The following is a 13,601-nucleotide window of genomic DNA, read 5'->3' as shown; positions in this document are numbered from 1 at the left end:
CTCTTAAACAATTTGACAACACTGGGCTTAATGAACACATTAACTATTTTTGAGGAATTTTGCAGCACTTACTGAGCACCTCTACTTAGTGCCAGGAATACACAGGTGAATTGGACCTGGTCCCTGGAGTCAGGGAGAGCATACCTAGTGATAAAGAGACAAGTCAAGAAGTGTAACACAACTAGGAAATCCTAGGTATAAATGCGTAATAAATAAATCATACATGTGAAATTCCATCCACAAATATTTCAGGACCCACTTCTTCAAAAACAAGGACCCAAACAGAACTATAATAACATTATCCCACCTAAAAATTAAAATTCATCCCTTAATATCAAATATTGAGTTAATATTCACATTTTTTAACAACTTGAAATAATTTGAAAATTTAGTGAGGACACATTTCTAGAAAAATACAACTTAATATTGAAACAGTAAGAAAAAGAAAATGCATATTGCTTTATATTATTAAAGAAATTGAATTGTTAAAAGAAAAGCTTCCCACAAGAAAAACTACAGGTGCAGCAGTCTTCAACAAGATATTCTACCAAATATTTAAGGAGGAAGTATTCCAATCCTACACAAACTTCCAGAGAACAGAAGAGGGTACCCAACTTATTTTGTGAGGCTAAACATGACACAAAACCCAGAGGACATAGCAAGAAAGAAAAATTAGAGACTAATCTCAAGAACATAGATGCTTAATTTTATGCAGTATTAGCAAGCCAATATTAAAACATATTAAACATAGCAAGCCAACTCCAGCAATATGTAATAAAGACGATTAAAAAAATGGCCAAGCTGGATTTTTTTTCAAACACAATTTTGACTTAACTTTGAAAATCACTTATTACCATTTTGCTATTAGCCAAATAAGAAAAATAACCTCAATAGAGGCAGAAAAAGCATTTGATATAACTCAATATCCATGTTTGGTTTTTTAAAAAAACTTGTAGGAAATTAAGAATAGAAAACTACTGCAAACATATTAGTTGGTAAAATATTCAGAGCTCTCCCTCTTAATTCAGGGACAAAACAAGACCTGTCCTAGAGGTCTTGGCTAGTCTGGTAATACAAGGAAAATAACTGAAAGAATAGGATTTAAAAAGAAGAAATAGAATTAATGTTCTAGAAGACATGATTGCATATGTTGAAAATTCTAAAAATTGTACTGGTAATTAGAATGAGTTTAGCAAGTTAGCTATATACAGCAAGCTTTTCAGTATGGAAAAACTTTATTGCTAACAAAGCTGAATCTAAAAGTAACTTTTACAACAAATCAAAGTTCATAGGAATAAACCTAACAAAAACTGTACTTCTCTACGCTGAAAATTATAAGACATTACTGAGCAAAGTTAAAGAGACCTAATGAATTAATGGCCAGGCGGGGTGGGGGCTGCTAGTCTTACAAACTTCTTCTTTAAAGGGCCAGATAATAAATATTTTCAGTTTTGTGGCCCAAAATGGTTTCTGGGAACTATTCATCTCTGAGGCAAAAGCAGCCATACATGATTTGTAAATAAATGGGCAACATTGTGTTCCAGTAAAATGTTATTTACAAAAATAGATGGTGAGTCAGATTTAGCCTGTGGGTCATTGTTTGTCCACCCCTGATCTAGGCACTGGTTAATTAATGAAGCTAATATTATTTGCAACTTGTTTAGAATATATCTCACCATCTGTGAAGTAGTCTTACTAAACACTTAAATTTAAAAAGTAATGGTGAACTTTTCAGTTAAAAAACACCTAAGAAACTTACCAGCCAATTGCAATATATGGGTTTTATTTGGATCCTATTAGAAGCATATTAAAATGAGACAGCAAGAACAATGTGAATATTGACTGAATATTTGATATTAAGGGATGAATTTTAATTTTTTAGGTGGGATAATGTTATTATAGTTCTGTTTGGGTCCTTGTTTTTGAAGAAATGGGTCCTGAAATATTTGTGGATGGAATTTCACATGTATGATTTGTTTATTACGCATTTATACCTAGGATTTCTTAGTTGTATTACACTTCTTGACTTGGTATTCTCTCCCTGACTCCAGCGACCAGGTCCAATTCACCTGTGTATTCCTGGCACTAAGTAGAGGTGCTCAGTAAGTGCTGCAAAATTCCTCAAAAATAGTTAATGTGTCCGTTAAGCCCAGTGTTATCAAATTGTTTTAGAATACCAGGTTTTTTTAGAAATGAATCTTTCCAAAAGAGAAGTAGACACTTGAAATAAAATGTCTGTGATACTTTCATACACCAATATAAAAAGTAGACTACATTAGGCTTATCAGATATGTTTTATGGTTTTGAACAAAATGCTCTCTAATGTTTATAGCAAGATAAACAAATAGAAATTATGCTTACTTTAATTCAACATAAACTTGTATTTCCCTCACTAGCTTAGTAGAGACTTAACCTTTACTGTGGCTATAATTTAGTGGAAATACTATTATGTAACTATAATTCTTAAATTTAGGACAAGGAATCAGATTTCATCTTGTGCTAGTTCCTTATTTATAATATAACAACATTATAATTCACCTAGAAAAAAAACATTTTAACTGTCACCTAATTCTGAAACATAACTATTATTTCTGAATCTTCACCTACCAGTCTTATTTCAAATATGTATTTTAATGGTTATAATAATTAGGTAACTGTCAAGTATACTATTTTGTCTATTTCTTCCTGTTACACAATCTTCAAGCCATCATTTTAAATGGTTGTTTTTAGCACATTTTTAATGAAGGTTGGAGACTTTATATAAACAAATATAAAGGAGATGTTATATTAACAAGTAATCTACATAGAACATAACATAATATATAAATATGCTATGGTGCTGTTGTATTCAAGTTTTAATCATATAGTTGGTCTTTTCAAATAAGAATAGTTGGAGAACAGAATCATTTTCTTTAAAAGAACGACTTTTTTTAATACAGAACTTTTGGAAGTAGTAAAATATCTTGTAAATATAGTAGTTGTATTCTGAGTAGTGATTATGAGGGCTTTAGCAGTATAAAATATTGTTGGAAAGAAGGAAAAAAATGAGAAAAATTCTGAACTCCAATAAAATGTGGATTTTAAGATACTCTCAATGTTTTGTTTTCATGGTTTACAATGACTTTCTAATAAATTACCAGGTTCTTTTCAGGGCAAATTCATATTTGTAGAAAATTATGCTTATTTAGAATATAGATACCTCAATATAAATCATAATTAGGGATTTTTAAATTTTTTGTTATTTTATCCTGTTTTTTAATCCAGGTACCTGCTCTGTTGTTTATTATACCATTTTTTTTCCTCACAAACGTGAGAACTGTACATATATCAATTTAAGAAACCTTTATGATTGATAGCTACCTTAATATAACACTACTTCGGGATTCTTACTCAGATACTGAGTCCCAGAGCAGAAATATCTAATTAATAGGAATTTTTTATTCCTAATTTTTCTACTTAAATATAAATAACTACAAGTAATCTCGAAATTTTATATATATTCTTGCTACAATCTTAACCTCAAAATAAATAAGTGTAAGAGATTTAAAACACATTTCATTAGTTTGAGTTAGACAATTTAGATATTAGTTTTTAAAGTGAATTAACTGAAGGAGAGGTATAGGTAGTTAGCCTGTTTTAGAAATGTGAATGTAGCACATATAATTAGGAGAGTAAATGACAAAGTATCAACAAATTAGTGTTGGGATCAGCATTAAGTACTAAACTACATTTGAATTTTTTGAGCTAAAACAATTTCCCTGCAATTGAAAGACAAATTTGTAAGTCCTTTACTGAATTGACGCTAAGCTTTTGAGTACAACAGTTATTTGGAGCCTCCCTTTCCATATTTGTCTAATGTATCACATATCAGGCCTATTACTATTTTCAGAAACAGTATTCATGACTGAAATCCTACAGTTAACCTTTAGAAGATCAAAAGGAAATATATGTATTAAAAAGGTGACCCTAATAATATACATATTTTCTTTTTTTCTGCTTTATTGCTTGCATGTTTATCAGCTTTTTTTTTTCTTTCATTTGTTGCATAGAATTACTAAGTGTATTTAAAGGTCAGACAAAGTCATCTTAGGATGGAAAACTAACATATCAGTTACAGGGCATAGCTGAATATTTGGCAGCAGTAATTTGAAGTTATTTTAAAAGATTTATTTTAACATAGAATGATGTTATAGGTGTGGCTAGCTGCAGTTATATGAAACTTAAAATTGTTCAAGGTTTCTGCTTGAGATCAAGTACTAAAAGCTACAAGTATGTCTGGATTTTTAAGTAGAGCTGTATTTACATTTGGGGTAAGTTTTCTCCCCATAAATACTGAATGTATTGTTAATGGTATATCAACATTATCTACATAGATCTAAGTGCCTTTTCCAAGTGCTTGTTAATACCATGATATTTCATTTTCTGTTAGATATTAAAATTTCCAGAAATGTTTCTTGCTTTTTTAATTGTCCAGTATTTTTTACTTTAAATTGACAGGTTTTATAGTTAACTGTCTTTCATTGGAGATCTGCAGTTGTTTCTAAGCTTTAGAGAAATGTGTTTTTATTTGAGACAGTGAAATACATTGACCTATAGCTGACACTGATTTGTTTGTTTTTTAGGTGGTTGAACAGGGTATGTTTGTAAAGCACTGCAAAGTAGAAGTATACCTCACGGAATTGAAGCTCTGTGAAAATGGAAACATGAACAATGTTGTAACGCGAAGATTTAGCAAAGCTGACACAATAGGTAATGCAAGATCCTGTCTCTTTAACTCTTGCTATTAAAAATTGCAGTTATAATTTTATTTGCTGTGACACACTACTGGGATAATAACCATTTTAAGAGTTTATACTTAAACATTACAGATTTCCAAGCTTGATGCAGTATGTCCTAGCTTGAAGTTGAATTATTTGTTGTTTCTAGGTCTACTTTACATTATTAGAGGAGTTTAATATTTTAATATTTTAGTGCCATTTTCCTTTTTAAAAAAATAACAAATAGTTATTTTACTTTAGCATTTTGAAAAATGTATATCATGTTTTTAACCTGAAATAAATTAAAATAGAACTTTAAACAAAAATTTAATTAAATAAAACTTTGTCAGGTAATATATATATCCATATATTAGTAATGTTTCCCCTTCTTAGCATGGAAAATGACAATTGTTTATTTCCTTTTTTCTCTCAGTTTTATTTTATTCGCTCAGTTTATTCATTTGAAATATAATAAATTAGCTACTTAAGTAAGGCAGTAGGCTTAGCATTATCAAATATATTGATTTTTTTTTTATAATGAGTAAGTTAGGGAATTATAGTCTCAAGTATAAGTGTACCTAGCTCCCTCTATATATTTATTTAAATCTATGTTAAGATGTATCAGATTTTTTCATTCTACTTAAAAACTTCAGATCAAGAATGTATTGAATAGAATTTTTTTTAAATAAATGATTATGAATTTAGAAACAAAATTACAGTACTTTTTGATGAAACACAACTCAAAGTAAACATTATAAAAGGTAGTTATTTATTTTCAAATAAAATTATTAGAAAACAAAATTAATAATAATAATACTGATCTTGTTAGAAAATTTAAACAGTTGAGGCGGACATAATGCCTAACACAGAACTCCGCAGCAAGAACAGAGAGATTAGCAAATTTATTTATTAAAGCACCATATAGCTTTCCTTGTTGGAACCAATCATTAAGTACACTTTGATTAAAAGTATTTCTGAATTTCATAAATATATTTGGCTTTCGTCACTTACCATTTCATAGCAGAAAATATGCTTAACCTATATTTTTCATGAAAGAGTACAATTATTCAATACCCAGTACTTTGTTAATCCTCATTTTTTTGCCATATAAAATATGTATAATTTTTTTATTTTTCCCCTTTTTATTTAGTTAGAATATTTATAAGCTTGAGATGCATTTTCAGTAAACTCATTCAGTTATCTTTCTGAAAGGAATGCTTAAAATATTAGGAATTCCATATATAAATGTTACTATATTATTGATAAATTACTTAACTTTTGAATTTCTAGATTTATGGAACATATCCATGAGAATAAAACATTTCTATATACTAAATACCGAAAGTTTTCAATATGTAAAATTACATTAATCATTATGTTAAAATATGCAAAAAGAATCTGTAGATCTATTGAGCAAGGATAGTCTGTTAAATTTAAGTTAGAGACTAATCTCAGATGTTTAGCCAGTTGGAATATGAGAAGTTACCTCTTAAACACTTGATACAGATAGTATTTTCTTGTCAATTAAAAGTTTTATATTTTCTTCTTCATTTCTATAGTAAAATTATATATAAATATGAAATAATCAAATTTTATTTTAGAGCATTACTTTACATAATAATACTTTAAAACTCATGTGAAGATCATTAACTAGGTTAATTTCTGAATTCCAAACAAGCATGAAATTCTCAGATTAAGTACTAAAAATTTGTTAAGGATGTATACATTTTATAAAGAATCTGCTTCAAAAAGTTTGTTATTTTTCATAGATTTTTAATCAACATAGTTTAAATTTACTAATATTTTTAAATGCCTCACACACTGGACATATGTCTCTATATTGTATATGAATGGAATTTTGGTAGGGCTAAATTTCTTATTGTCTTACTGTTTTTCAGACTTGTCTATACTTTGGTTGTCAGTTTTGTGAGTAAAGAGAATGGAATGGAAATATCAGAATAGAAAATACCAATATGTATATGTATGTCCTGGGTGCCAATTTCTTACTGTAGGTCTTAATTTTAAAAGTTTGAAAGTTATATTAGAGCAAGTTTGCTAAGTAAAAAGCTTTGCAAAAATTTAATCAAATCAGTAATTTTATAGACTTCATGGTTACTGTTTTCATGGTAGTTAGCAGTTATTGAATATTTAATATGTTTTAGGTATTTACAGGAAATGTCTCATTTAAACCTCAACAACACTGTGTCCTCATCTTATGAGTGAGGCCCAGGCTTAGACAGGTTATGTAATCTACCTGAATTCACCAACTGATAGAGCCAGTGTTTCAACTCCATACCAGAGCTCTTATCCCAGTTTAATATCTTAATTGCTATCTTACAGAATCCACAAATGTTAATTGGGCTGATTTTGTTTTTGTGACAGAAGTGAGTTTTGAAACAATAAGAATTTGGCTAATAAGAAATATGGGATGTATATTTTTCCCTTGTGGTCTTTTTTAAAACCTTGGTTAAAAATTATCAAAATAGCAATGAACATGATATAGAGCTATATAAATTATATAAATAGCATTAATAAATATAGATACCTGTTTTCTGTTTTTAACAAATTAATAAAATGTCCCATTTTCAGCTAATACTACCTATACTAATTTATAATAAAAATGATAGTAGCCATGGACAAGATACAAATAATATACCACATTCAGAGCCAAAATACAGTGCCTTTGAATATTTTTCTCCGTATGTTGATATATTTGCATATTGGATATGTTCCAATCGGGAAGATAAAATTTGGTCTAATTTTTTTCTTTAAAGATACACTGAAAAAATAATTTTTGGTGGAAAACTTGTTGAAAATGCTTTATGTTTATAAAATTTATTAACAAAAATGATTAACTTTCTTATTAAATCTTCCTACTAGAAGCATTTGTCACAACAGTTTTATTTCTGTTATCTGTATTAACATTTTCCTACCTCTCCATGCTTTTCAGTAACTGCCTAATAGAGTTGGATTAATTTATGGAAAAATGTACACATGCTATCAACATCTTGACATTTTCAACCCCAGAGATCTTGATGTGCACCCCAGCCTCCAGCCCCCAGTTCCCGTAGTTACACCCTAGACTGACATTATCTGTAACTGCACTTACCAAATCTCAACTTGAGCATCCTGCTTTCTGGCTTACCACTTCCTCTACTCCCATTCTCGAGCCCATTACATCAGACATTCTAGTCTACCTCTCCCTTGATACTGTTTCTATGATAGTCTCATCACTTGTACATTGGCAGTTTCAGAGTCTTCCATTTCCTTAATCAGCCAGCAAAAATTAATATACTTATCCACTTTTCCATCTAGAAATACTTTATCTTAACATGGCTTCCAGGGCACAAGTTCTCCCTGGCTGTATAGTCTCAGAGTCCTTTCTAAGAGAATCTTCATACTGCTTATCTTAAAACATCAGTGCCTCCACGCTGAGTCCTTGTATCCCCTCTCTTCCTTGGTGATTTCCTCTAGTCTCCTGGATTTAAGTACTTTCTGCATATCGGTATCTTATGAATTTATTTCACCTATCCAGAACTCTCCCTTAATTCCAGTTTCAGCCACTCCATATCTTCACTTGTGTCTGTAAGAATCTCAAGATATAACATGTATGAAACTAAATTCTCTTCCTTTCCCCCTAAACCTGCTACCCTGTCTTTCTTCCCCATCTGAGTAATCATCATTTGCATTCTTCTAGTTGCTCAGGCCGAACACCTTGATATCATTCTGATTCTCTTTTATTTCTCATGCTGCATGTATATCAGCATATCTTCTAAGCAGTTCTTTCAGAATCTACTCTCAGTGTGACCACTCAACATTGCTTCCATTGCTGCCATTTTGTGTTGGCTTGCTGCAGTTGCTTAGTCTCCCATTCTTGATATCCTACAGTTTGTTCTTCACCTGCAGCAAAAGTGAACTTTAAAATGTCAAGCAGCTCATGCCACTTTTTTTGTTGAAAAGTCCTCAATTGCTTCTCTTCTTACTCAGATAAAGTAGAAAATTTTCACTCACAGGATTCTATATGATCCTGCATGAGTACCTTTATGGTCTCATTTCCACCCTGCTCATTACACTTCAGTCACATTGGTGCACCATGCTCTTCTAAACACCATACATTCCCACCTCAGGTCCTTTGCATTACTCTTTCTTTTGCCTATGATGTTCTTTCCCTGCATGTAAATAGATTACAAAACTCAATGAAGAGGGACTGTATATTTGTATATATAGTTGACCCTTGAACATCATGGGTTTGAACTGCATGGGTCGACATATATGTGGATTTTTTCAGTTAACATACTGGAAACATTTTTGGAGATTTGCAACAATCTGAAAATTTTTCTGTAGCTTTAGTGGAAGAATATAGTATATAATACATATAACCTACAAAATATGTGTTAGCTAGATATGTTTCTGGCCAACAGTAGCAACAGTAGGCTATTAGTAGTTACGTTTTTGGGGAATCAAAAGTCACACATGAATTTTCAGCTGCATGGGACAGGTGTGGGGGTCAGTGCCTCTAAACCCTGAGTTGTTCAAGGGGTCAATTGTTAGGTATATAAATGTCTGTGTGATCATCACAGACATATCTGGAAGAAGAAATATCAAAATATTAACAATGATTATCTCTAGGTAGATATTTTATTTGTATTTTCTGAATTTTTTCAATGAGCAAGAATTATTTCTGCACTCAGGACTGAAGTGTTCATTTCTATAGAAAGACTACGATGACCTCGTTCCTCAGCTGCTGCTTCTACCTGCCTTCCTAGGGAATGTTTTGTTTTCTTCATCTGGGTGCTGGCTATGTGGGTGTGTCCACTTTGGAAGTTTATCATGATATACTAATGACTTGTGCATTTTTCTGTATACCTTTACATTGAAAAAAAAAACAATAAGAAAAACTCCATCAAAATAGAAAGCAGTACTGTCTGTATAATTATTTTATGTAATTAAATATTCTGGTTAATTTGCTTTAAGTTTTGAGATACACTGCAAGATTTACTAATTTAATGCCTTAATCAAAATCTCATTGACTACAAGACTGTTAAAGAACAACAGCTAAGTAGAATATAAACAGTATTACTGGACTAAATTTATTTTATTATACAGGATAGGTATGGATTTTTATATTTCTTCAGATAACATATTACTAGGTTTTGTATTTTACAAATTTTTTTCCCAAAACTAACCAAGTATTCTAAAATTGGGGATTATTTTACATCTCCTCTTATGTCATAAAATATTTTAATTAGTTTTCTTAAATCTAAGTTAGGCAAGTTAGTAATTCAGTAGATTTAATAGTATTTTTTAGTATCTCTGTCTAATGTTTTAAAGTTTTAAATACTGATTTAATTATATGGTACTGAAACCTAACTGTATCTATACTCTCAAATATGTAGATACTCTTGTATCTTACTTTATAGCAGGTTAAGCTGCTGTAGTTTAAAAAGACTTCTTCCACTCAGATAATTTATTTAGAAATAAGGAAAATATGGTTTTACCTTGAAAACAAGAAATTGAGGGTGATTCAGATATCCCTTCAAAGGACTTTTCCTTTTCTTTTTGTCCATATAGTCTGTTTATAAATTTTAGTTAGCTATTCAAACAATAAATTATATTCAGTTTACTTTAAATTATGCTTAAATTTGTTCTTTTAAAATTTAAAAACATTTTGCATCTGTAACATGTAAGTCATTTTTTAATTCCTAACTCCAACATATCATCAGAAAATGTATTGATTTAATAAAGTATGTAAAAAGTTGAAGTTCATCCTGTATAACATAAAGTATACTTTAGTGTTACATGACTGAACTCTTTTATCTTTTGAGGTCTTAACTTCCCCAAGTAATCTATGTCAGAGTTAAAATTACCATATTGTCTTAAAAAACACACCTGGTCTTAACCTTCTTTATTGTTTTTATGTATTTCCAACATATTTATTTGTTTATTCTTGCTATTATAGCAGTATTTTAAATTTAGGATTTTTATGTTGGTGAGCACTTAGCTATGTGTGGTATATTTTAAAATATATTTACATATCTTTCCTCCTTAAATCTAGATACAATTGAAAAGGAAATAAGAAAAATCTTCAGTATTCCAGATGAAAAGGAGACCAGATTGTGGAACAAATACATGAGTAATACATTTGAACCACTGAATAAACCAGACAGCACCATTCAGGATGCTGGTTTATATCAAGGACAGGTATTGTTTAGCAGCACTGTTTATTGTAAGCGTATGGGGAGCTTTTTGGAGTCACAAGCTTTGACTATACTGACAATCTCTAATGGTTTCAGCTGTATCTGGCTTCTTCTTTCTAACTCCACTCTTCCCTATCCCTGCTGCTCACTAGCTATAACTTTTGCTGCTTTTCTTAAACTTGACAATAACTTAGTTTTTAAAAATAAATTATTTTCCATCAAGAAAACAGCTAGTAAGAAGATTCAGCAGACTTTCTGTAAAGGATCAAGTAGTAAATATTTTTGGCTCAGCAGTTCGTATGGTCTCTGTCACAACTACAACTCTGCCCTTGTAGTAGTACAAAAGTAGCCATAAGATGATACATAAGCAACAAACTTTATTTACAAAAGCAGTCAATGAGCTAAGTGAATCGAAGTTTGCCAACCCCTCCTAGAATGTGTCTTTCTTTATGATGTAATCCAAAGAAATGAATATGTTGAGAAATAAAGATGTTTAGACACAATCCCCAAGTCCTACTGATTCTAGATATTTCTTGAATTTCTCTCTATTCCACTCCCAACCTTTACCTTTCAGTAGTCTCTTAACAGATCTCTCTGCTCCAGTCTTTTGCATATCCATTCCCAATCTTCCTTATTTCTGTCAGAGTAGTCTTTCTAAAATTACTTCCTTTTCATAAATGCTTTGTGGTTCCTTAACAATTGTAGAATAAAGTCCAGTCACCTTAACGTAGCATGCAAGTCAGAATTTGACCATTTGCCTAGTACTCCAGCATCTTTTGATTATCCTTTCCTGTGATACACAATCTTAACAATACCAAACTGAACTGCTTATAGTTCCCTAAACATACTATGCTATTCCATACTTCTGTGCTTTCATATACCTTGTTTCATCTGCCTGTTGTACCCTTCTTCCCAATGTCTGCTTCCATCCATGAAAAAATCCTTTTAAACATCAAAATATTCAAAGTAGTCATTCTGTCCTATCATGTAGTTCAACCAGATCAGGTTATTCATCCTTAAAATTCCAACTCAGATGTTACATCATCTCTTCAGCCTTTCTCAATATCTACCTGAGGTATAGGACTTTTCTATGTTGGAGAAAAATAATTACTCCCTTACTTTCTGTAATGATATAAGTATATGTCTTTTATATCATTCATTAATGTACTTTAGTTAGTTATATATTGAGCTCCCCAGCTAGACTATGAGGTCCTTATTTTGGTTGGATTTTGTGTCCGTTTTTGTTTTTATATTTAGTACCTAACAAAGAACCTAGTGCTCCAGTATGTGGAAGTTTGTGTTTTGTTTTGTTCCGTTTTATGTAAAATTACTATTAACATCAATGATATATGAGTTACTAAATTTTCAGAAAGACAGAGGGAAATAAATTTTTAGGAAGTACTTACTATATGTCAAGTATTGTATGAGGCTATAAAAACAGGGATTTTCAGACTTATTTTAGCCATTATATTCTTAAGTGAAATCTTACTAAATCTAGTATGTATTATACTTAAATGCAGAGTTACCTGACTGGAGCTAGAGTACAGAACTTGGAGCTCTACTGGTTAATCAGTATTCCCCTTCCTAGCCAGCCAACTCCCTCTTTCTGTCTTTCAATAGATATACACCTCTCTCCTTGGTTCTATTAGGCCATGAGGTAGCTGTAGGAGAACAGTTTGAAAAATTTACAAATATTTCTTTAAATCTTTTTAGTGATTGATCCTGTGTAATGGCTATTATTCTATCCATCAGGTATATTAGAAAACAGAGGCTTAGAAAACTTACATAATTTGTTGTTCTTGATAGGAATGCGTTAATCAGATTGCAGATAACAGAATAAATTTTTTTCTTAAGATTAAATATCCTTAAGGACATGTGATCTTTTGAAATAGGAATGTTTCAAAGAAAATTCATTAAATTGTCCAGATTTTGTAACAGTTATCTTCTGAGTGATGATAAATGAACTAAACACTATCCTGGGCTTTTAAAAAATTTTTACTGAAATTGAAAGTATCCTTATTAGAAAGTGAAACAAAGGTAATATTATTGAAGAGTTTACTTCCCCAAATAGGTAGTCTTTATCTCTCTCACATGCACCTGTGGGTATATGTATGTGCATGTGTGCTCAAATTTAATTAAATTTTAAAACCTTTCTAAAAGTGAGCAAAATTTTAGTCAGATAATATATTTGAATAAAGGATTGAATTTTAACATTTCTGATGGCCTTCCACATTAATATCTGTGCCTGTAAAAACATGAAATTTCAAGTACAAATACTGTTAGGAATTAAAATGTGGTGCTTAAACTTTAAATATTGACTTGATTCTTACTTCGGTTTTAGGACCATCTAAAAAACAAACCATAAACAATGATATTAAATGCATAACTTTGAAATTTTCTGTAGCTAAAAATCTTTTGTTTTATAACTGATTTAAGTCCTCTGAGTCACTATTAAGTCTATATATATGTACTTATTTATATATTTAGTTATGTGTATACATATATAATGTATAGCTTATAGATGTATACATAGTTACAAGTTGCAGAAAAGAAAACTTTCTTTAGGAGATAAAAATTATTAAATTCGGTTTTATAAATCTGTAAAGATATATAGATGTATGACTGTATTGCAATGATATCAGAAAAT

At 30.5% G+C, this 13,601-nt stretch overlaps 1 protein-coding gene across 5 annotated transcripts in view; it reads left to right on the top strand.

Moving 5' to 3' along the window:
* USP15 (ubiquitin specific peptidase 15) overlaps positions 1 to 13,601 on the top strand; it is a 140,522-nt gene that overhangs the window by 50,990 nt on the left and 75,931 nt on the right. For all 5 annotated transcript variants that reach the window (XR_005054182.2, XM_036992289.2, XM_036992288.2 and 2 more), the window contains exons 4-5: positions 4,623 to 4,749; positions 10,813 to 10,958. Coding sequence is in view for 4 of the 5 variants with exons in the window: in XM_036992289.2 (XP_036848184.1) it covers positions 4,623 to 4,749; positions 10,813 to 10,958 (273 nt within the window). In the remaining variant the exon portion in view is untranslated. The remainder of the gene's footprint in view (positions 1 to 4,622; positions 4,750 to 10,812; positions 10,959 to 13,601) is intronic.

This window comes from Manis javanica, chromosome 10 (assembly GCF_040802235.1).
Source record: "Manis javanica isolate MJ-LG chromosome 10, MJ_LKY, whole genome shotgun sequence".
Classification (NCBI taxonomy): Eukaryota; Metazoa; Chordata; class Mammalia; order Pholidota; family Manidae; genus Manis; species Manis javanica.
Note: the sequence above shows the minus strand (reverse complement) of the source record. Positions and strands in the feature narration are given on the sequence as shown.